The sequence below is a fragment of the Oncorhynchus mykiss genome, chromosome 6 (genome assembly GCF_013265735.2).
Source record: "Oncorhynchus mykiss isolate Arlee chromosome 6, USDA_OmykA_1.1, whole genome shotgun sequence".
In the NCBI taxonomy this organism is placed as follows: Eukaryota; Metazoa; Chordata; class Actinopteri; order Salmoniformes; family Salmonidae; genus Oncorhynchus; species Oncorhynchus mykiss.
In genome coordinates, this window is record NC_048570.1 from 64,470,640 (window position 1) to 64,494,653 (window position 24,014).

At 43.5% G+C, this 24,014-nt stretch overlaps 1 protein-coding gene across 3 annotated transcripts in view; it reads right to left on the reverse strand.

The window, feature by feature from the left end:
* LOC110526336 (CD276 antigen) overlaps positions 1–22,226 on the reverse strand; it is a 75,002-nt gene extending 52,776 nt beyond the window's left edge. Inside the window, exons 1-3 of one of the 3 annotated variants that reach the window (XM_021607212.2) lie at positions 22,021–22,226; positions 14,665–14,896; positions 9,609–9,704 (exon numbers count right to left, since the gene is read on the reverse strand). In XM_021607212.2, the coding sequence (XP_021462887.2) occupies positions 9,609–9,704; position 14,665 (97 nt within the window). In that variant the 5' untranslated portion in view covers positions 14,666–14,896; positions 22,021–22,226. The remainder of the gene's footprint in view (positions 1–9,608; positions 9,705–14,664; positions 14,897–22,020) is intronic. The other 2 variants (XM_036980688.1, XM_021607214.2) reach the window with 2 other exon arrangements.
* Positions 22,227–24,014: the final 1,788 nt, after the last annotated feature.

The window sequence follows — 24,014 nt, forward strand, 5'->3', positions numbered from 1 at the left end:
CACCCAGGGGGGAGGGGCTTTTAGGTCTGACGTCATGGAAACTGTGAGTAAGCATCTGATGTCCTATTCCTTCAGAGGTGAAACACGGGTTGGGCAAACTGGTAGTTTCTGCTTTTAACTTCTAGAAATCTCCAACAAACACAAAACAGTTAGCACAAATACTGTAGTATTTGTGATAACTGCTTTGGGGGCGGCAGGCAGCCTAGTGGTTAGAGCGTTAGGCCAGTAACCGAAAGGTAGTTGGATCGAATCCCAGAGCTGACAAGGTAAAGATCTGTCGTTCTGCCCCTGAGCAAGGCAGTTAACCCACTGTTCCCCGGTTAGGCCGTCATTGTAAATAAGAATTTGTTCTTAACTAACTTGCCTAGTTAAATAAAACATTTGGTCTAGGAGTTTGTGGTTGAAAAAGTGTATTGTGAGAGGTGGTGTCTCCCTATTTGAGGGAGGAGGGTTAAGGGCTCTCCCCGGCCCCCTGAGAGGTGATAAAGAGATGCTCAGAGCAGAGAGTGGTGGAGGGAGGGGACGGCAGGGCAGATTTACACCCTGCTCTTTGTGTTTATGGGCCCGGCTCTGTTTGAGTGCCTGTGAGAGAGACAGAGCAGTGCACTTTCACAGCCGACATGAAATAAACTCATTAAAGCCCCGTGAGCGCTGGCTGGCACTCTTCCCTCAGAGCGGAGTGTCAGACATGCAGGCAGAGAGAAAGGAGGGCAGACATACAGGCAGGGAGGAAGAGGCAGGTAGGCAGGCAAGCTACAGTGGGGAGAACAAGTATTTGATACACTGCTGATTTTGCAGGATTTCCTACTTACAAAGCATGTAGAGGTCTGTAATTTTTATCATAGGTACACTTCAACTGTGAGAGACAATCCAGAAAATCTCATTGTATGATTTTTAAGTAATTAATTAGCATTTTATTGCATGGCATACTGTAAGTATTTGATATCCTCCCAACCAGTAAGAATTCCGACTCTCACAGACCTGTTAGTTTTTCTTTAAGAAGCACTCCTGTTCTCCACTCATTACATGTATTAACTGCACCTGTTTGAACTCGTTACCTGTATAAAAGACACACACACAATCAGACTCCAACCTCTCCACAATGGCCAAGACCAGAGAGCTGTGTAAGGACATCAGAGATAAAATTGTAGACCTGCACAAGGCTGGGATGGACTACAGGACAATAGGCAAGCAGCTTGGTGAGAAGGCAACAACTGTTGGCGCAATTATTAGAAAATGGAAGAAATTCAAGATGACGGTCAATCACCCTCGGTCTGGGGCTCCATGCAAGATCTCACCTCGTGGGCCATCAATGATCATGAAGAAGGTGAGGGATCAGCCGAGAACTACACGACAGGACCTGGTCAATGACCTGAAGAGAGCTGGGACCACAGTGTCAAAGAAAATCATTAGTAACATACTACGCCGTCATGGATTAAAATCCTGCAGCGCACGCAAGGTCCCCCTGCTCAAGCGAGCGCATGTCCAGGTCCGTCTGAAGTTTGCCAATGACCATCTGGATGATCCAGCGGAGGAATGGGAGAAGGTCATCTGGTCTGATGAGACAAAAATAGAGCTTTTTGGTCTAAACTCCACTCGCCGTGTTTGGAGGAAGAAGAAGGATGAGTACAACCCCAATAACACCATCCCAACCGTGAAGCATAGAGGTGGAAACATCATTCTTTGGGGATGCTTTTCTGCAAAGGGGACAGGATGACTGCATCATATTGAGGGGAGGATGGATGGGGCCATGTATCACAAGATCTTGGCCAACAACCTCCTTCACTCAGTAAGAGCATTGAAGATGGGTCGTGGCTGGGTCTTCCAGCATGACAACGACCCGAAACATACAGCCAGAGCAACTAAGGAGTGGCTCCGTAAGAAGCATGGAGTGGCCTAGCCAGTCTCCAGACCTGAACCCAATAGAAAATCTTTGGAGAGAGCTGAAAGACCGTATTGCCCAGCGACAGCCCTGAAACCTGAAGGATCTGGAGAAGGTCTGTATGAAGGAGTGGGCCAAAATCCCTGCTGCAGTGTGTGTAAATCTGGTCAAGAACTACAGGAAACGTATGATCTCTGTAATTGCAAACAAAGGTTTCTGTACCAAATATTAAGTTCTGCTTTTCTGATGTATCAAATACTTATGTCATGCAATAAAATGCAAATTAATTACTTAAAAATCATACAATGTGATTTTCTGGATTTTTGTTTTAGATTCCGTCTCTCACAGTTGAAGTGTAAAGTGAGTGTAAGTGTAAGTGTATGATAAAAAATTACAGACCTCTACATGCTTTGTAAGTAGGAAAACCTGCAAAAACGGCAGTGTATCAAATACTCCCCACTGTACCAATGGCCCTGTTGGATATTTACATCGCTCACTCCTCTCATCCCCTCCGCTCCCCTCATCCCCTCCGCTCCCCTAATCCCTGGACTGTCTCTTCAACCCCTACCTCAGCTCAACATAACAGTGATGCTGTCACTGGGCCCTGGCTAGCCTAGTGCTAAGCTCACCAGTACAGATGCAGCCTCAAGAGTAGTGATGGGGTAAAAATCTACACAGTTCCATATCAGGATAGTAGTGTTTTCAGCACGTTTATTTCAAAACTATTTTTCACATGGCTCTCTCTCATACCTCTGCAGCAGACATGTGGTGAGCAATATATTTGGACCATGGAATCACAAAATCCCAGTATTGAATCGCAAAACATATAGAATCGTGAGAATCGCAATACATATCGTATCGGCGCCTAAGTATCGAGATAATATCGTATCGTGAGGTCCTTGGCAATTCCCAGACCTACTCGAGAGCCACCCGGAACTTGTGAGCTTAGATGAATGGTTCGCTGCACGGATATCCCTGCTAGTTCAGATTAGCCCCGGCTAGTGCTAAACTAAGCTATACAGATGAGTGGAGAAGAGGGGCTGAGGGGCCTGCTGAGTGTGAAGCAGCATGGCAGGCATGGCAGGCAGCAGGCTGACAGGGGCCGGAAGGAGAACCACAGGCTTCATACATAGGCAGCTGACAAGGTGACACAACATGGCTCTTGGTAAACAAATTCCTTAGCCACAGCGGCAGTGACATTTCACCTCCGTCCTCCAGATGCAGGCAGGTGCACACAAACACACACACACACACACCCAGGCATACGCACACACACACACACACACACACACATCCACAAGCAGAGGGCATTGTTATTCAGCTCAGTCCTGGCTCCTGACAGCTCCACAGCACTGTGAGAGTCAGTCTTAGACACAGGGCATTCTGACACTACAATATTCACTGTCATAGTACTGCTCCACAACAGACAGGTCCCAATCACCATGTTCAGTGACCCTCACATACACACCTATACGCAGGCACACACAAACACATTAACATCTCACTCTGCTTGCGATCACTAAAGTTGAATTAACTTGGTTCCATAGAATGTACCCCCATATCCACATCTAGTAGAATGCAATACATAGCCTACACATTCAGTGTTGATGTTCCATTGCCATTCAGCTGACCCTGGTCGATGGAACACAACCCTAAACAGAAATACCTAAACCTGTAATAACCGGATCCCTTTGATAACCTGGGCTGTTAAACACAAGGGCTTCAATAAGACCACAACTTCCATCTCCCTCCAGCTTCTGATGTAATAACCCACACTGTTTAATAACCCTGGTTCATAACTGCTTCGCCAATAAAGGGGCGGCAGGTAGCCTAGTGGTTAGAACATTAGGCCAGTAACTGAAAGGACGCTGGATCAAATCCCAGCGCTGACAAGGTAAAAATCTGTTGTTCTGCCCCTGAACAAGGCAGTTAACCCACTGTTCCCTAGTAGGATGTCATTGTAAATAAAAATGTGTTCTTAACTGACTTGCCTAGTTAAATAAAAAAAATAAAAAGACACAGTAGAACTCAGGGTCAAGTGAACTGTGCTTAATAACATTGAACCGCGCATAGGTTATCACCTACAAGGCCAATAGGCACCTTACACAGAGGTTAAATTACCCCTGCTTGATAACAAATGGCAGAGCTACCAGTACTACTGTTCATTAGAAGATGTTAGGCGCACATGTTCAGAGATATGGTAAAGCCTCTTTGTCGAACACGGCATAAAGGAACAGCCTTGATAAGAGTGCACAGACATACATACACTGGAAGGCAAATGGTGGCGGTAATATTGACTTAACTAAGTAAACACACACAGGCAGTGTAGTTAGTGTTCTGTCTGGCTGAGTAGTGAGCTGCTTAAGAAGCTGTGGCAATAATGCCCCCATTGGGTGGTAAACAGTACTGCAGCTACAGACATGTTGGTCTTTACACGAATGGCCCACCTGAATATCTAACGAACAGGAAGTTCACAGATGCTTAGTGCCCTTTCACAACAGCTCTTCTTTCAGTAAATGCCGTTGTTCAAACATGCCAACTGAAGCCTTTCTTCAAAGCGTTTCTAAATCACACTGTCCAAAACCTTTCAAATACGTCCAGGGGAACACAAATAAAAACCAACATCTGGAATACATTGAGAAATGTAATAGTATTTTAGACATGGTAAGCTTAACAGTGCTCGGAATTAGCCCTCACGACACATAGGGAATCTATTCTAAAGCTGAGCCTTTCCTCCCCTCCTGAAAGAGAGACACAAAATGGAGGGGATTATGTAGGTCTCTGAGCCTTGAATAATGGGGTCACTCATGACATTTACCAATTTAACACTGTCTCCCCATATCTGGGCTACAGTCATCATAGTGTGAAAGCCATCTCTGTCTGTGAGAGATATATGAGGTGCAGATAGCTAGTGGAGCAGACAGGAGCTCAGGTTGCTTATTTTCAGCAACGTAATAAATCAAGATGCACCACACTTCCTTTCTCCTGACTCTGTCTGTCTATCTCTCTTTCTCCCTCTCTCTCTTGTCGTTTATGCTCTCTCCATCTTCTTCTCTCCACAGACAGGGCGGGTGGGTGCTTTATCAGGGGGAGCTGGTCTCATATCCCGTCAATAAGCTGTTAATGGGCTCTGACAGGCAGATAATGGGGGGCCAGTTGCAGAGGAGCTGCCTGGGAGATAAGGACAAGCCTAACCTTCTTCCACCACCTGCCTGAGAGAGAAGAGAGAGAACACAACCTGGGATGAGTATGAGGAGCGAGCCATAGGAGCAAATCCATCCCAGCAGGAGAGGGGGTGGGGTGGATTTGAGTTTGTGCAGCTTAATCCAAATGACTGGGGTTAAGGTGAGCCTATACGCTATGCATACGAGCCCAGCTAAGTTGATCAGAAAGCAAAACTGTATTATTGTAGGGGTGGCAAAGGTTTGGGTTCTAATCCCTCAGATAGACAAGTGTTTGACACCTACTGGCCCTGGTAATAACCAAAGCCATGTCTGGGAGGGCAGAGTCCTTGCTCAAATCTCAGGCTGCAATTTTGTTCTGCCTTATGAAGGGGTCGGGCAGCAGTGGATGTCTACATTAATGCAGGGGGTTAAGAGGTTAAAGGCTCAGTGGCTGGGGCTGTGTGTCTGGATGTTAACCTGAGCCCGTCTCCTGCTGAGACATAGTGACCTCACTCAGGGCCCTGTAACAATGGCAACACCTGACCCTGCCTCTCCTGAGACACAGTGACCTCACTCAGGGCCCGGTAACCATGGCAACACCTGACCCCGCCTCTCCTGAGACACAGTGACCTCACTCAGGGCCCTGTAACCATAGAAGCACCCGGTAACTGTGGTAACAACCTGTAGGTAAGTGTCTCCTCTCTCTGTGTGTCAGGTAAGGAAGCTTCTTACTCAGTCCCAGGAAATGATGCTGCTTTCCAGGCACAGATCAGAGCGGTGGTGGTGGGTCATTCATCCTGTTCATCACAGCCCACTAAACACAAAGATATTTGGCTCCAGGCCCCAGCAGCCCCCAGGCCCAGCTCAGCGCTCACTACGCAGAACTGCAATCTCCACACGTTACCCGCATCAATGTTTAAGCGATCCCACAAGATAGCTTTTTTAGGACTTGTTCAAATAATCATGAGGTGCTTGATGGGTAATGCACTCTGTTTAAATGGCTAGGCTACAGTGCAGAGTGAGCGGGGAGAGAGAGGGAGGGGCAAGCAGCTCAGTGCAGGAGCCAGCCTGCTAGTAGACTGACTGGGTATTATGTATGCATCGCAGCGGAAGCAATCTTTGTCGAGCCTGTCCTCGATTGTTTTTAAAAGGATACTTCACTGGCCACAATCAAATTAGCAAGAACATCACTGATACGGGGTAATAACCCGAAATTGAATTTCTGCGCGGGCCAAAGAGTCCCCTCTCTACAGAATCAATTGCTGTGAAGAGAAAAGGAGGACAGGGAGAGGGCATTCCTAGTTAGCAGACCTCAAAGGGTACACCAGAGATGCGGGCGTGAGCAGGCTATTTACACGCTTCAGGGCCTTGCCATAACGTCTGCCGCTCTCTGACTGCCACACTAGATGTGATCTATTCAATTATGCTAATTAATTAGAATTTCCTCCCAGCTCTCGTCATTAAAACTGAATCCGGGTCAGCTTGCCATTTTAGCATTTGCATGAATACAATTTCCCTTTTAAAGTGGAGATGCTAAGAGCAGGTGGGCGCAAGCAGCAGCAAATGGCAGAGGCCTGGCAGGCTGGTGGCACTGCTGACAGAACACAGAGCATGACAACAAGCAATTAGCCAGACAGCATCCTGTTAATGCTTCTGCTTTACACTACTGGCTCTACTGCCTCTCAGCTGCTAATGCTGCTTATGGAGCCTGGATGCTAGGCCTACTTACTGTCCTGGTGCTACTGCTGGTGCTTGCCTGTTACCTCAGAACAACCCCACTGAGAGTACTACTACTAGTCTAGTGCAATTCAGGGTTATTAACGGCCTCCAACTCAATCATCAAGTTTGCAGATGACAGAGGTAGGCTTGATAACCAACAATGACGCCCTCGGCGTGTGGTTCAGGAAAATAACCTCTCACTCAATGTCAGCAAAACAAAAGAGATGATCGTGGACTTCAGGAAACAGCAAAGGGAGCACCCCTCATCCACATCAACGGGACAGCAGTGGAGGTGGAAAGTTTTAAGTTCCTCGGTGTATATATCACCGACAAACTGAAATGGTACATGCACACAGACAGTGTAGTGAAGAAGGCACAACAGCGCCTCTTCAACCTCCTGAGGCTGCAAAAATGTGGCTTGTCCCCGAAAACCCTCACTACGTTTTACAGGTGCACAATCGAGAGCATCCTGTCGGACTGTTTCACCGCCTGGTACGGCAACTGCACCGCCCACAACCGCAGGGCTCTCCAAAGGGTGGTGCAGTCTGCGCAACGCATCACCGGGGGCAAACTACCTGCCTTCCAGGACACCTACAACACCCGATGTCACAGGAAGGCCCAAGCAACTGCCTGTTCACCCCGCTTCCATCCAGAAGGCGAGGTCAGTACAGGTGCATTAAAGCTGGGACAGAGATTGAAAAACAGCTTCTATCTCAAGGCCATCAAATTGGTGAACAGCCACCACTAGCACAGCGAGATGGCTGCCTACCTACAAACTTGATATCATTGGCCACTTTAATAAATGGAACTCTTGTCACTTTAATAATGCCACTTTAAGAATGTTTACATAGCTCGCATTACTGATCTCATATGTCTATACAGTATACTGTATCCTTCACTATCTATTCTATACTATCTTTTGCATCTTAGCAGCTCTGTCACTGTTAGATATTAGGTTTTGTTGTGGAATTGTTAGATATTACCTGTTAGATACTGCGTCACTATCGGATCTAGAAGCATAGGCATTCCGCTACACTCGCAATAACATCTGCTAACCATGTGTATGTGAGCAATAAAAGTTGATTTTATTTGTATTAAAAGTACACTAAGTATAGCAAACATTAGGGACACCTTGTTTCCCAAATCGTTGGGGCATTGGCTCTACAAGGTGTCGAAAGTGCTCCACAGGGATACTGGCCCATGTTGACTCCAATGCAGTTGTGTCAAGTTGGCTGGATGTCCTTTGGGTGGTGGACCATTCTTGATACACACGGGAAACCCAGCAGCATTGCAGTTCTTGACACAAACCGGTGCACCCGGCACCTACTACCATATCCCGTTCAAAGGCACTTACATTTTATTCACCCTCTGAATGGCACACATACACAATATATTTTTTCAATTGTCTCAAGGCTTAAAAATCTTTCTTTAATCAGTCTCCCCCCCTTCATCTACACTGATTGAAGTGGATTTAACAAGTGACATCAATAAGGGATCATAGCTTTCACTTGGTCAGTTTATGTCATGTTTACTCAGTGTATATGTACTGTATACTGAAACAAAGAAGCCTGTCACCGCCACATAAAGCAACAATTCCACTGAGGACGAGTACCTCTGCAGAAGAACTGACAACAGCTGTGCTAAGCAACATTTTCTTATTTTACGCACCAAGACAATGTTACACACCAACAGCTTAGACAGGGACTACCTCTGTACTCAACTAGAGGTTGTCTTGGGAGAGTGCAGTGGCAGTGTGGCAGCCTCAGAGTGTAATCCTGTGTGGAGATAGGGGTATTTAATGGTGCAGCATAGGAGTGACACTGATACGGTTATTTCATGGCAGAGTAGAGGAGAGACACTGTAGAAGACAAGTGGGATTAGCAAGGACCTATAATCCTAATCAGAGACCTACTGGAGACAACAGGCCCAGAGGACCACAGGTCTCACACACAGATACAGACACACACACATCAGCACATACACACGTGCACACCCACTCACTATTTCCACATGACAGTCTGTCTCTATCGACAGACTTTCAAAGCACATGACTTAGTGTATGAACTAAAACATGCTGTACAGTGTTACCTAATACTGTAAATCCTTAATTCAACAGTCAATTCCAGTAAGTAAATAAAGGACAATCATATAGTTTGTGAGGCAAAAACATTATGAGCTACAACTTAAAGAGATCAGTCCGAGACGCCTCCTTCCCTCCCTCCCAGTGAGAGGGCCGAGGCAGCCGCCACAGCCAGTAATGAGCAGGCCAGAGACCCATTAAGGTGGAACAGTACTAGGCCCTAATGAAGCCCTGCTCCTAGCTCTCTCACTCTCAGAGTCTCCGTCTGGCTGCTGACTCCAGCACACTGCCCTGAGCACTACAACAACCCTGCTGCCTAGTGCCCAGGCTACACCAACCACAACTCCCCCTTCTTACTGGAACATGAGAGGCTGACTCCCCCACCACACTCTCTGACTCACTGGAGAAAAACTACACTCGTTGCAAGTCTCTTCTCAGGCAGGACCTCACCCTACTAACTACCCCAGGGCTCCATTCTAGCTCTGGCTAGAGAAGGACAAACCCAACTAATGTTCCTGTCCGTTAAGTCACAACGTTCTCAATGTTCCCATTCTGTAAGGTTTTCATTGTCTTTACTTTTTTTTTGCACTGCTAAGGATATTCATTTGAGCTGTTGTTTTGTCTTCCTTGTCATTTATTTGAAGGGAATGACTAAAACCCCTGTTGAGCATATTGTTTAGATGGCGGTGGAATTACACTTGGTGGTAGCTTTGATCTCTGGGTAATGGTGGGCTGTGGAGGGGGACAGGGGGACACCACCCACCGAGAGCTTGCAAAGCAAGCAGAGTGGGCAGCAGGAGGGACAGCATGGTCTTCCTGAGGGTCTCGGCAGCACGGGTCAGCCTCGTCAGACACAGCACTGTGGAAACAAACACAGAGGCATGATCCGATTCACTCTGGCCCAATTCATTTAAATATAACATTTCAGACAAGAAATCATCAAAAGAAAGACAGGGGAGTGCAAACAGCTACCGCTCATGTCAACTAAATCAAATGTCAACATTAAACCAGCGGTTGTGCTGTGGGAAATCCTGCAAGAGAGAGGGAAAGAGAGAGAGAGAGACAGAGAAATAAAAGAGAGAGGGGAGAGTGAGGGAGAGAGAGAGAAAGGCAGAGAAAGAGAGAGATAGAAAGAGAGAGAGAGCTAGATTGTGACCTGTTGCCACAAGAAAAGTGCAACCATTGAAGAACAAATACCATTGTAAATACAACCCATCTTTATTTTCTCCTTTGTACTTGAACTATTTGCACATAATATGACATTTGAAATGTGTTTATTCTTTTGGAACTTTTGTGAGTGTAATGTTGGCAATGTTAACATATGTTTCCCATGCCAATAAAGCCCTTAAATTGAAATTGAATTGATAGAGAGGGACAGATAGGGAGAGAGATAGGGAAGAGCGAGAGAGAGAGAGAGAGAAAGAGAGAGAGAGAGAGAGAGAGAGAGAGTAAGAGAGCAGTACACAGTACTAGGTATTTCTTTCAGGTCATTAGAGCTGAGTGAAGGGAACTTCCATTCTGACAGGAAACAGCCGAGTTATTCGTCTAGTGGCTTCAGGACGCCCACCAGTGGGAAAGCATTAGAACTCTACTGACTCCTACCACACAAAACTGTCTCCTGTCTTCCACCACTCTATCAGTGGGAGACGGCAGAGACACTGTGTGTGTGTGTGTGTGTGTGTGTGTGTGTGTGTGTGTGTGTGTGTGTGTGTCAGGGTTTCCGTTATCCAGTAATAGCTGGCTTTTGGCCTTAAGAACAATAGAAAAGCCGAAAAATATATATATTTTTATTTCATCATCTTTGGAATTCCAAAGAAAGGCCATCATATAATATTGCAGTTTAGGAGATTTTGTTCACTAGATGGCAGACGTGTGCGTGCAAAGTTTCAGAATGATCCAGTGAAGCATTGATATACTGGACAATATTTTGTTTCCATTCCGCCAGATTGGTCAATTGATGATATGGTAATACAACCTTTAAGTTTACACACTCCCAGGAATGTCATACATGATGGAGCATTAGCTTATACAGTTCACTAACTTTCACACATCTAGATGGCCGGGCAGAGTGGGTATATTTAGTATTTGCTATTTTATTAGGAACCCCATTAGCTGTTGCTAAAGCAGCAGCTACTCTTCCTGGAGCCAGAGACAGCAGAGGTTCAAACTGTAGAACCCAGTTCCTACATTTGAATAAAAAACTTGATTTTATCAAACAAAACTACACTACATTTTATCTCTAGGACCCTTAGGATGAAAAATCAGAGCAAGATTACTGAATGTAAGTACATAATTTACCTTCAGAGGTGAATGTATCAAACTTGTTGCCGTGATAAAAGTTTGTTGTTATTGTGCACTTTCCTCGCCCTAATCAGGTTGCGCACCCAATGCATTTGGGTCAGGTTAATGTCTCAAAAGTCCAGTAAATTAAAATGCTGCAGGTCAAATGTCCATGGCCACGTTTTCACAACGGAAACCCTGGATTGTGTGTGTGTGTGTGTGCACTAACAATGACCCACATAAAATTTGTTAAGGAAAATTAGAATAAACACTATAAAATGACAGCAGGGGCACAACAATCATGAGAATATAAACGTTTGGGGATACTGTACATAGACGGGACAGGTGGACACTGACCAACTAGTAAAATACTCCCATAAAGCCCCTGAAAGTACATGCAATATTAAAATGAAATACTACAACTATCCAGTATACTATAATAGCACAGACCTCACAGACTGGACAATACTGATTATGATTAAAAGGATACTGTCTACAAAAATGTAATTATGTGTATAATTATTCTATTGCATATTGTGCCAGGTAAACAGAGATCTGTTTCCGCTCTGTTGTTTAACTCCTCATTTCCCTTTGGCATATAGTATATCCTGTACTGTATTCTCCCTCAATACTCATGCCCTCTCCTGCCCACTATTCTATCTCCCTCCCTTCCTGAATCCTGACACAGCTAGCATACCCTGCTGACAATCCCCAGAGAGAGAGAGAGAGAGGCTGTGAGGGGAGAATAAGGACTATAAGGGGTAATGCCAACTGGGTTCAACATGACGGCATGGTATCAGGTGGCTTGTGGGTAGGCAGGCTACAACATAAGCAGACAGCACAAAAGGGAATGGTACACTAAGAGGTATAGTTAATGCAGCCTTCACCTATGGTGACCAGATTTGTCTGTCCACAAAGATGAAAAGTAGAAGCCTCTGACACTCACTTCGGTTTGTACTGCTATTAACAACGTTAATAAGATAGAACAAAACAAATCCCCACCAAATACTCCATCATAACCAATGTAAACATAGCCTACCTCTTACAGTTAGAGAGCTAAATGCATTTGTGATACATTAATTACAAACAGTTTCCAACTATCCAGGTTTGTGCATTGCCAAATGTTCCGATTCACATCAACACTGCTATGGTCACCAGCTTAATTCCTTGGCTTAGATGAAAACCTATGATGAAAGACTTTCCATGAAGTCTCCAGATGAGCTCAGCAGAAAGAAAGGATGTGGGAAGCAAGGTAACTTCCACACAAAGCTACTTCCATAATAGGACTGTTCCCTGGACCCTGGCTGTCTGTCAGTCTCTCTCTGGTCTGGACAGCTGTCCAGCAGGCAGCAGCAGCCAGCCCATAATTAATTTAGCACACAAGGACTAGGGAGCTCACCATCTAGAAATATTTGTCCTGTATGTGTCATAACATACACTCATGGCATGCATAGAAAACATTACAACAAACAGATGACATACCTAAGAGATTTTCATAGTCACAAGTCAGATTTCCTGACACATTGTTCAGTTCCTGTATAATTCAGCCCATATGAACTCAGACATTCTTGAGTATGACTGGTACGCAGTGTGAAAGACACTGTCTGTCGAGGCTGTCTGGTATTCCCATTTTTTGTATTGAATTACTCAACGTTATTTCCTTTCCCTCTGTCTACCTTCTACACCAGGACTGGTAAATCCCCCTTTTTCCTCACTCCCTGCACTACCCAGCTTATTTTGGCCAGCTTAATGTCAAAGGTCAGACAGATCAAACTAATTTGACCACACCTGCAGCATGAGACATGCATAAGGCAGGAATTATTTCAGCACACTAACGAGTGCAATAAATCTGTACTCGTCACTCAGCAGATCCATTTACATTTGTTGTGGATATATAGGTTGTGGTATCACATACACAAATGGTATTACCTAAACTTAAGGTGTTTGCTGGAAAAGTCTGATATTGCTCATACTTTTCCCTCCATTTTAAGTATCAAGTATTTCTCTTGTCTTTCCCCAACGTCAGTTATCATTTCCTCTGTAGCCAGCTTAGTATCAAAGATTATCATATCTCTCCAGGATGCTGTACCTGCCAAGAAAGCCCAGCTGCTCTGCTCTGACAGTCATATGATAGACATCATCAGACCAGTGGTTCTGAAGCCCAGTCCGCAGCATTGAACCACTGGTCTGATGATAACTCTACCCTCAAGGAGAAATGAAAAGCAAAGCCTTATATAGAAGTTTAGACATTGCGATATGGGTAAAGAAATTATAATTGCATTGTAACCCTCTGTAAAACAACAATGACATTACATCGGCTTGGTGAATTAACTTTTATTTGATAAAACCGATTCTAAGTGGGGAGAAAGTGACAAAGTAAAAGTACAAATTGTTGCTACACGGAAATGAATGATAGGGTAGGTACAGTATGTCCTTGTTTGGGAGTCACTGAAAGTCCTAGACATCCAGGCAGATTGTGTCATTCTTGGTGGTGGTTACCTGTCATATTCTAGAACAGGGGTTCCCAAACCTTTTCACTCAGGCAGACCCCCCTTCCAGAATTGGGGAACACCCCTATTTGATCTGGACATTTCTGACAAGTTATAAATAACTCTCTAAGGTCTGCAATGACTGATATGACAAGAGGAAAACTGATGATGCACTACCCAATTTTGAAATTGCACCTTGTATTTTCTACTATTAAAACAATCAGGAGTAGGTTGAAAGCCGAACTAAGTTCATTAAACGCTCCACAGTTTAAGAACCTCTGTTCTAGAAGACCTTTTCATATTTTATAATCCCCCAGGTTGTTTGCCCTATGTTGCCCTGGGCCTGAACCTTTTCCCCCCTCCCATCTCTGTGATGGGGTAATGCTGCTGTGTGTTTCAAGTTCCAACCACAACAGTCCCAACAAATAGGAGACCACCCACTGGGCACAGATGTCAAATCAAATCAAATTTGATCAGTCACATGCTCCGAATACAACAGGTGTAGTAGACCTTACAGTGAGCCCCTAAACAACAATGCAGTTTAAAAAAAAGACAGATAAGAATAAGAGATAAAAGTAACAAGTAATTAAAGAGCAGCAGTAAAAGAACAATAGCGAGACTATATAGAGGGGGGTACCGAGACAGAGTCAATGTGCGGGGGCACCGGTTAGTCGAGGTAGTATGTACATGTAGGTAATAGAGATGAAACGGTATGAAAATTTCATTTCACGATTATAGTGACCAAAATTATCACGGTTATCAGTATTATCCAGGTGTTGTTCAAATGTGCTGGAAATTGTCAAAAGGTACTGATGCACACACTGAAATCATTTCACCAAGTTTTATACTGAAATCCAACAAACAACAAATACAATTATTAGCACTATGCACTTTTTGTGTGCATAAACATTAAAATAATAACATAAACATTAAAGATGGCACCATGTGGCCATGAGAGGTAAAAGTTTCCCTAGTGCAGCTTTACATGAATACAACCTTAAGTAAGAAAATCGAATAAACAAACAGCAACTAAAATTAGCAAGCACTCACTTTGTAGTGATGCACGGCAACCTTCCTCAGCCGCAGAAAGGCAGGCCTCTCAACAATTTGAAATGGCATCATGTCCTTTGCAATGTAATATGAAAGGGCTGCAGTGAGGTCTTGAGCATTTTTTGATGTAGGTGCATAAATGCTGCCTTTTTAAATGCTTGATCGAGTGTGTCACAACTGTAGATGAGGAGCGACCAGTAGCATCACTGGGTTTGCCTGCTGCACGCCCACTCTGTAAACAAGGGAATAGAAAATGTATTGTTATTATTATTATTATTAGTGTTGTTACATTATAATTAGAATTATTCACTTACACACACACAGTCTATCTTCTGTGTTGCATTGAGTATATGCAATGACCCCATGCATAAATACAAATGAGTCTTAAGAAGGCAGTGATAGTAATTGCAACGAGCCCAACAATTGACATAAATAGAGGAGTCTTGAATAGGAGTCTATAGTATTTCTCCTGTTGGAACACTTTAAACACCAAGTCGACCGGATTTGAATTGAACATAATATTTTGCTAGGGTGACTAAACTACATAACGTGGTATCGTGTGGACTGGGCGAAGAGTCCGCAGACTCACAACGCATACATCAGCAGAATAACGTGCAGTGTTTTTACAAGAGTAGGTAACACTGAAAGCTTCAGTTTACATTATTGACAAGCTATTAGCAAGTTAAACAGACAAACCATGACATTTTCCCCCATTCCAAAGTCCCCACATCATGCATTGAGCTAAAAGTTAACTTACCTTGCATTCACTATAAAGTAGTGCGTGGTGGTCACGAAGCTGACTCAAGAGATTTGAAGTGTTGCCCACTTTCGCAGTGATTTTTTTTTGCATGTTCTGCAGACAGGGTGACCATCTTCAATTAAGTTTCCCTCAGCACTCTTGTAAAACCCAAAATACGACCACACTTCCGATTTGGTCCTCTTAGAAGGCTGAAAAAACTCCCGAGCACTGTCAATGCCCTCTGCTGTGTTTTCACACAAAACTATTATTTCAATTTCAAACGGTAATACTAATCGCTGGGAATTTTACTGTGGTTTATCGTGAAACCGGTGACCATTTCATCCCTAGTAGGTAGAGTTATTAAAGTGACTATGCATAGATGACAACAGAGTAGCAGTGGTGTAAAGAGGGAGAGGGGGGGCGATGCATATAGTCTAGGTAATTGACTAAATGTTCAGGAGTCTTATGGCTTGGGGGTAGAAGCTGTTTAGAAGCCTCTTGGACCTAGAATTGGCGCTCCGGTACCACTTGCCGTGCGGTAGCAGAGAGAACAGTCTATGACTAGGGTGGCTGGAGTCTTTGACAAATTTTAGGGCCTTCTTCTGACACCGCCTGGTATAGAGGTCCTGGATGGTAGGAAGCTTGGCCCCAGTGATGTTCTGGGCCACTCGCACTACCCTTTGTTGTGCCTTGCGGTCGGAGGACGAGCAGTTACCATGCCAGGCAGTGATGCAACCAGTCAGGATGCTCTCGATGGTGCAGCTATAGAACCTTTTGAGGATCTCTGGACCCATGGCAAATCTTTTTAGTTTCCTTGGGGGGATAAGGATTTTTCGTGCCCTCTTCACGACTGTCTTGGTGTTTTTGGACCATTCTAGTTTGTTGGTGATGTGGACACCAAGGAACTTGAAGCTCTCAACCTGCTCCACTACAGCCCTGTCGATGAGAATGAGGGCGTGCTCGGTCCTCCTTTTCCTGTAGTCCACAATCATCTCCTTAGTCTTGGTTAAGTTGAGGAATAGGTTGTTATTCTGGCACCACACGGCCAGGTCTCTGACCTCCCCCCTATAGGCTGTCTCATTGTTGTCTGTGATCAGGCCTACCACTGTTGTGTTGTCTGCAAACTTAATGATGGTGTTGGAGTCGTGCCTGGCCATGCAGTCGTGGGTGAACAGGGAGTACAGGAGGGCACGCACCCCTGTGGAGCTCCAGTGTTGAGGATCAGTGTGGCAGATGTGTTGCTACCTAACCTCAGCACCTGGGGGCGACCCGTCAGGAAGTCCAGGATCCAATTGCAGAGTTGTTGGTCCCAGTTGGTCCCAGGGTCCTTAGCTTAGTGATGAGCTTTGAGGGTACTATGGTACTATGGTGTTGAACGCTGAGCTGAGCTGTAGTCAATGAATAGCATTCTCACATAAGTGTTAGTTTTGTCCAGGTGGGAAAGTGCAGTGTGTAGTGCAATAGAGATTGCGTCATCTGTGGATCTGTTTGGGCGGTATGCAAATTGGAGTGGGTCTAGGGTTTCTGGGATAATGGTGTTGATGTGAGCCATTACCAACCTTTCAAAGCACTTTATGGCTACAGACATGAGTACTATGGGTCTGTAGTCATTTAGGCAGGTTGCCTTTGTGTTCTTGGGCACAGGGATTATGGTGGTCTGCTTGAAACATGTTGGTCTTACAGACTCAATCAGGGACATCTTGAAAATGTCAGTGAAGACACCTGCCAGTTGGTCAGCACATGCCCGGAGCACACGCCATGGTAATCCGTCTGGTCCCGCAGCCTTGTGTATGTTGACCTGTTTAAAGGTCTTACTCACGTCGGCTACGGAGAGCGTAATCACACAGTCGTCCGGAACAGCTGATGCTCTCATGCATACCTCAGTGTTGCTTGTCTCGAAGCGAACATAGAAGTGATTTAGCTCGTCTGGTAGGCACGTGTCACTGGGCAGCTCGCAGCTGTGCTTCCCTTTGTAGTCTGTAATAGTTTGCAAGCCCTGCCACATAAGACGAGCGTCGGAGCCGGTGTCGTATGATTCAATCTTAGCCCTGTATTGACGCTTTGTCTGTTTGATGGTTCGTCGCAAGGCATAGCAGGATTTCTTGTAAGCTTCCGGGTTAGAGTCCCGTACCTTGAAAGCGGCAGCTCTACCCTTTAACTCAGTGTGAATGTTGCCTGTAATCCATGACTTCTGGTTGGGGTATGTACGTACAGTCACTCGATGCACTTATTGATAAAGCCAGTGACTGATGTGGTGTACTCCTCAATGCCATCGGAAGAATCCCAGAACATGTTCCAGTCTGTGGTAGCAAAACAGTCCTGTAGTTTAGCATCTGATTCATCTGACCACTTTTTTATAGCCCGAGTCACGGGTGCTTCCTGCTTTAATTTTTGGTTGTTAGCAGGAATCAGGAGGATAGAGTTTTGGTCGGATTTACCAAATGGAGGCCGAGGGAGAGCTTTGTACGCGTCTCTGTGTGGGGGGTACAGGTGATCTAGAATTGTTTTCCCTCTGGTTGCACATTTAACATGTTGATAGAAATCTGGTAGAACTGATTTAAGTTTCCCTTAATTAAAGTGTCTGGCCACTACGAGCGCCGCCTCTGGGTGAGTGGTTTTCTGTTTGCTTATTTCCTTATACAGCTGACTGAGTGCGGTCTTAGTGCCAGCATCTGTCTTTGGTGGTAAATAAACAGCCACGAAAAGTATAACTGTAAACTATCCAGGCAAGTAGTGTGGCCTGCAATTTATCACAATATACTATACCTCAGGTGAGCAAAATCTAGAGACTTCCTTAGATTTCGTGCACCAGCTGTTGTTTACAAATATGCACAGACCACCCCCCTCGTCTGCTATTCTGTCTTGCCGGTGCAGCATATATCCCACTAGCTGAATATCCATGTTGTCATTCAGCCACGATTCCGTGAAACATATGATATTACAGTTTTTGATGTCCTGTAGGTAGGATATTTGTGATCGTACCCTGTCTAATGTATTGTCCAATGATTGCACGTTGGCGAGTTGTATTTACGGTAACGGCAGCTTTCCCAGTCGCCTTCTCCAGGTCCTCTGTCCTCTGTACTTGCATCGCTTCCTCTTGCAAATAACGGGGATGTCAGTCCTGTGGTGTGTTTGGAGAAAATCTTGTGCGTCGTCTCTGTTGTAGAAAAAATCTTTGTCTAATCCGAGGTGAGTGATCGCTGTCCTGAAATCCAGAAGCTCTTTTTTGCCGTAAGATACAGTTGCAGAAACATTATGTACAAAGTAAGTTACAAATAATGCGAAAGAACCCACATATAATAGCACAATTGGTTGGGCGCCCGTAAAACTGCTGCCATTTCTTCTGGCGCCAGTTTCAAGCTTTACGGTCTATAATTAAGTTTGGAGCAGTGGGTGCTCCTCAGAGGAGGAAGGGGAGGTCCATCCTACTCAATGAATTTCAGATAAATAAAAATAGTGAAACATTAAAAAGTTATAATTTTTTAGATACAACTATACTAAATATATTCAAGTTACCAAGTTACTGATGAAAAACACAATGAAGGTCTACAATAGCCTCAACAGCACTCTCAGGCGTAGCACCACGGTGTAGCCGTAGGACAGCTATTTCCTCCTACTCTGGGTACATTGACTTCAGTACAAAACCTAGGAGGCTTAAGGTTCTCACCACCTTCTATAGACTTACAGTACAGAGTAGAGGTTGACCGATTAATCGGAATGACCGATTAATTAGGGCCGATTTCAAGTTTTCATAACAATCGGAAATCTGTATTTTTGGACACCGATTTGGCAGATAAAAACGGACGGACTAGGAACAGTTGGGTTAACTGCCTGTTCAGGGGGCAGAACGACAGATTTTTACCTTGTCAGCTCCAGGATTCAATCTTGCAACCTTACAGTTAACTAGCCCAACTCTCTAACTACCTGCCTCTCATTGCCCTCCACGAGGAGCCTTACTGTTACACGAATGCAGTACGGAACCAAGGTAAGTTGCTAGCTAGCATTAAACTTATCTTATAAAAAACAATCAATCAATCAATCATAATCACTAGTTAACAACACATGGATGATGATATTACTAGTTTGGCTAGCGTGTCCTGCATTGCATATAATCGATACAATGCAGGGGGATGATTTAACAAAAGCGCATTTGTGAAAAAAGCACAATTGTTGCATGACTGTACCTAACCATAAACATCAATGCCTTTCTTAAAATCAATACACAGAAGTATATATTTTTTAACCTGCATATTTAGCTAAAAGAAATCCAGGTTAGCAGGCAATATTAACCAGGTGAAATTGTGTCACTTCTCTTGCATTCATTGCACGCAGAGTCAGGGTATATGTAACAGTTTGGGCAGCCTGGCTCATTGCGAACTAATTTGCCAGAATATTACGTAATTATGACATAACATTGAAGGTTGTGCAATGTAACAGGAATATTTAGACTTATGGATGCCACCCGTTAGATAAAATACCGAACAGTTCCGTATTTCACTGAAATAATAAACATTTTGTTTTCTAAATGAGAGTTTCCGGATTCAACCATATTAATGACCAAAGGCTCGTTTTTCAGTGTGTTATTATGTTATAATTAAGTCTATTATTTGATATTTGATAGAGCAGTCTGACTGGGCGATGGTAGGCAGCAGCAGGCGTTCATTCAAACAGCACTTTCATGTGTTTTGCCAGCAGCTCTTCGCAATGCTTATGACTTCAAGCCTATCAACTCCCGAGATTAGGCTGGTGTAACAGATGTGAAATGGCTAGCTAGTTAGCGGGGTGCGCGCTAATAGCGTTTCAATCGTCACTCGCTCTGAGACTTGGAGTAGTTGTTCCCTTGCTCTGCAAGGACCGCGGCTTTTGTGGAGCGATGGGTTACACTGCTTCGAGGGTGGCTGTTGTCGATGTGTTCCTGGTTCGAGCCCAGGTAGGGGCAAGGAGAGGGACGGAAGCTATACTGTTACACTGGCAATACTAAAGTGCCTATAAGAACATCCAATAGTCAAAGGTATATGAAATACAAATGGTATAGACAGAAATAGTCCTACAAATACTATAACTACAACCTAAAACCTCTTACCTTGGAATATTGAAGTCTCATGTTAAAAGAAACCACCAGCTTTCATATGTTCTCATGTTCTGAGCAAGGAACTTAAACGTTAGCTTTTTTACATGGCACATATTGCACTTTTACTTTCTTCTCTAACACTATGTTTTTGCATTATTTAAACCAAACTGAACATGTTTCATTATTTATTTGAGGCTAAATGGATTTTTATTGATGTATTATATTAAGTTAAAATAAGTGTTCATTCAGTATTGTTGTAATTAATTATTACAAATAAATAAATAAAAATTGTCCGATTAATCGGAATCAACTTTTTTTGGTCCTCCAATAATCGGTATCGGAATCGGCATTGAAAAATCATAATCGGTCGACCTCTAGTACACAGTTATTATGACAACTTGCGGAGGATGTCCTTCAACCTATCAGAGTTGCAGCATGAACTGACCTGTTGTCTACTCAATCAAAGGATCAGAAAATGAACCTAGTACTTAAATCATAAGCTACCGCTAGCTAGCAGTGCAGTGAAAAAAATGTGGTGAGTAGTTGACTCAAAGAGAGCGATAAAGACAATAGTTGAACAGTTTTGACCAAATTCATTTCTTCAAAAATTAATAAAGAGCATCAGAGATACCTATTTTTCGTTGTATTTTTTCACCTTCACTTTCACTTACTTAGCTAGCTAATGCAGCTAGCAAGTTTAGCCTACTCAAACACCTGGCTCTAACAGAGCAATTGTATTTATGTTACCTAGCTAGCTATGGCTATCCAACACTGGAACTCTTCCAAGTCAAGGTATGCTTTCGGTTTTGCGGGTTTACTAGTAGCTATGTTGAATATGACGTTAGCTAATATGGTGACAACGAAGTAGGCTGTGTGTAGCGGTTAGCGGTTATGGTTTGGCTTGGAAAGGTTTTATTGCCTGGTCACAGACAGCTGTTGTGTTGTGCACGGAAGTCCACAAGCAAAGGGAAAAGATGAGAGGAGGAGAGTGGGTAGATGCGAGAAGGAATTATACAATGAGCAAAGTAATGATGCTGTTTGTATGTGGCTGCTATGAAAGTGAACTGTGTGTGTGGGTGATGAGAGGTGTACTCATTCCGCCAATTAAGTTGAAAAACATTTCTTAAACGGAAGCAAGTAGAACGAAATGGGGATAAATCTACCTGAATTTGTCTGTTTCATTTAAGAAGAGATCTAGGTAAGTGCTTTGGTAAAATGTGATATACAAAACCGCCATTGGGACATTAACTTACTGAGACTTAAATCAAAGTTACTTAACAGTGCATTAATTGTTAATTAGTTTCTTAAACGAGTCTTTTGTCTTTTGTTCGAATAAGATACAGTAGTAGCCATATATCCAATCATGCGGCGTTTCTGCTTCATTCACTCCAGCTGTTGCTTACATCTGCAAGCACAACGAAATGTTCGTGGCTCATTCTCAAACTCAACAGAAAATCGAAACGACGCGTTATTACATGGTTACTACACCACGTTTCACTTAATTTTCTCTGACTAATGTAAATTAAAAAATTGTGTGAAAACTTACCATGTTAGGGGAACGCAACTTATGAATCACCAACCATCCAGCGGCAGTGATTTGTTCGACAAAATAAGCGCTAATAGTGTTCCCTTAAACCCTTTTGACTTGACAAAGTATTAGTTCGGCTACAGGAATTGAAAAACCTTACATTCAGCAGGATTCATTCGATTCTAAGAAACCACTCCCATACCGTGCTTTGTCCAGTATGATGTCACGCGTACGACAAAAGTGTTTGCCCCCCGACCCCCACCACTGGGTAATGTTAACCCTTTATTTAAATGTTGTATTATTTAACCTTTATTTAACCCTTTAAGTTGAAGGCAAGCATACAGTATATTAAACACCTGTGGTGCTCGTCAATTTTCGCATTCTATAATATTTTGTACATCTCAAATTCTTCATACACAACTATATCGTTTTGAATATACTAAGGCTAATAATAATACGTGTGATATCTTGATTACACATTTTTGTCTGGTGAAGGGTCATATGCTTTGATGAAAATAAACTGGATAGGCAATAGTGTTGTATGAACTAGATGCCATTGTTGAACTGGACGTTTGCAATAAATGTCACTACAACAAAGAGAGCTGGTTTTACACTGCAAGAATATTCAATCTTTGTCCCAGACATGAAGGCTGGATAGCTGTGTTGGAAAGAACATCCTGAGCCAATGCATTCAGCAGGAAAAGTAATCTGGGTATTTTGAGACATTAAGGTTTCCTGTTTTTCTCCTCAACAGCTCCTCTGTTATTATTACGTTATGATACTCCAAGAACACATTAGACACTATCACTTCAAAGGATGTTATTTCGCTACACGCGCAATAACATCTGCTAAATATGTGTATGTGACCAATAAAATTTGATATGATTTGATTTTGATTTGATTTGTTCTGCTGATCTCAGCTGTTTGAGAAATTATGCTGGATGCAAATAATGAACCCTTCTGCACCTAAATGAATAACACAATCTTACATCTGAATCCTGTCTGACTCCTGATGCTTCACACCCTCCTGACAAGACCTTACAAATTGTTACTTTCGTTTTCAATATCACATTTAATTGTTATTTCCTAACAACAACAAGGAACATTTTTATTTATGTTTTGATAAAAGCCTAAAAATCATTCAGTTTTTTTGTTTCATCTTGGGGGCAAAATGACTCCAGCTGGTAATAATCATGTAAAATATGTTGGAAGTTTGAGGGTTGAAATAATTTGATAATGGCATAGAAAAGTTGGAAAGTTTGGAAAGTAGGCTTTGCGGCCCAATAACTGACCTAATGTGCAACAAGGGGTGTGGAGGGTCTTGAAATTGCTGTAGAAAATGTATAGTAAGTTAGAATTGCTACATCTACATTGCAGTTGTTGCATTTTGCTTCAGAAAGGACCGTGAAAGCAGATAAATTATACATTCGCCATCAGATTTGCCACCAATGCTCCTTATGGGACACATCACTGCACTCTATACTCCACTGTAAGCTGGTCATCTCTGTGTACCTGTCACAAGACACACTGTTTGATGCTTATTTATAAAAATCCTCTTAGGCCTCACTCCCCCATATCTGAGATATCTGCTGTAGCCTTCATCCTCCACACACAACACCCGTTCTGCCAGTCACATTCTGTTAAAGGTTCCCAAAGCACACACATCCCTGGGTCGCTCTGCAACAAACAAGCTGCAACAACAAACGAGCTGCGACAAACACTCAAACTAGGCAGTTTTATCTCAATCTCTTCATTCAATCATGGTCAGTTGACAGTTGTGGCTGCTTTGTGTGATGTATTGTTAGCTCTACCTTCTTGCCCTTTGTGCTATTGTCTCTTCCCAATAATGTGTGTACCATGTTTTGTGCTGCTACCATGTTGGGTTGCTACCATGTTGTTGTTATGTTGTGTTGCTACCATGCTGTGTTGTCATGTGTTGCTGCCTTGCTATGTTGTTGTCATAGGTCTCTCTTTATGTAGTGTTGTGTTGTCTCTCTTGTTGTGATGTGTGT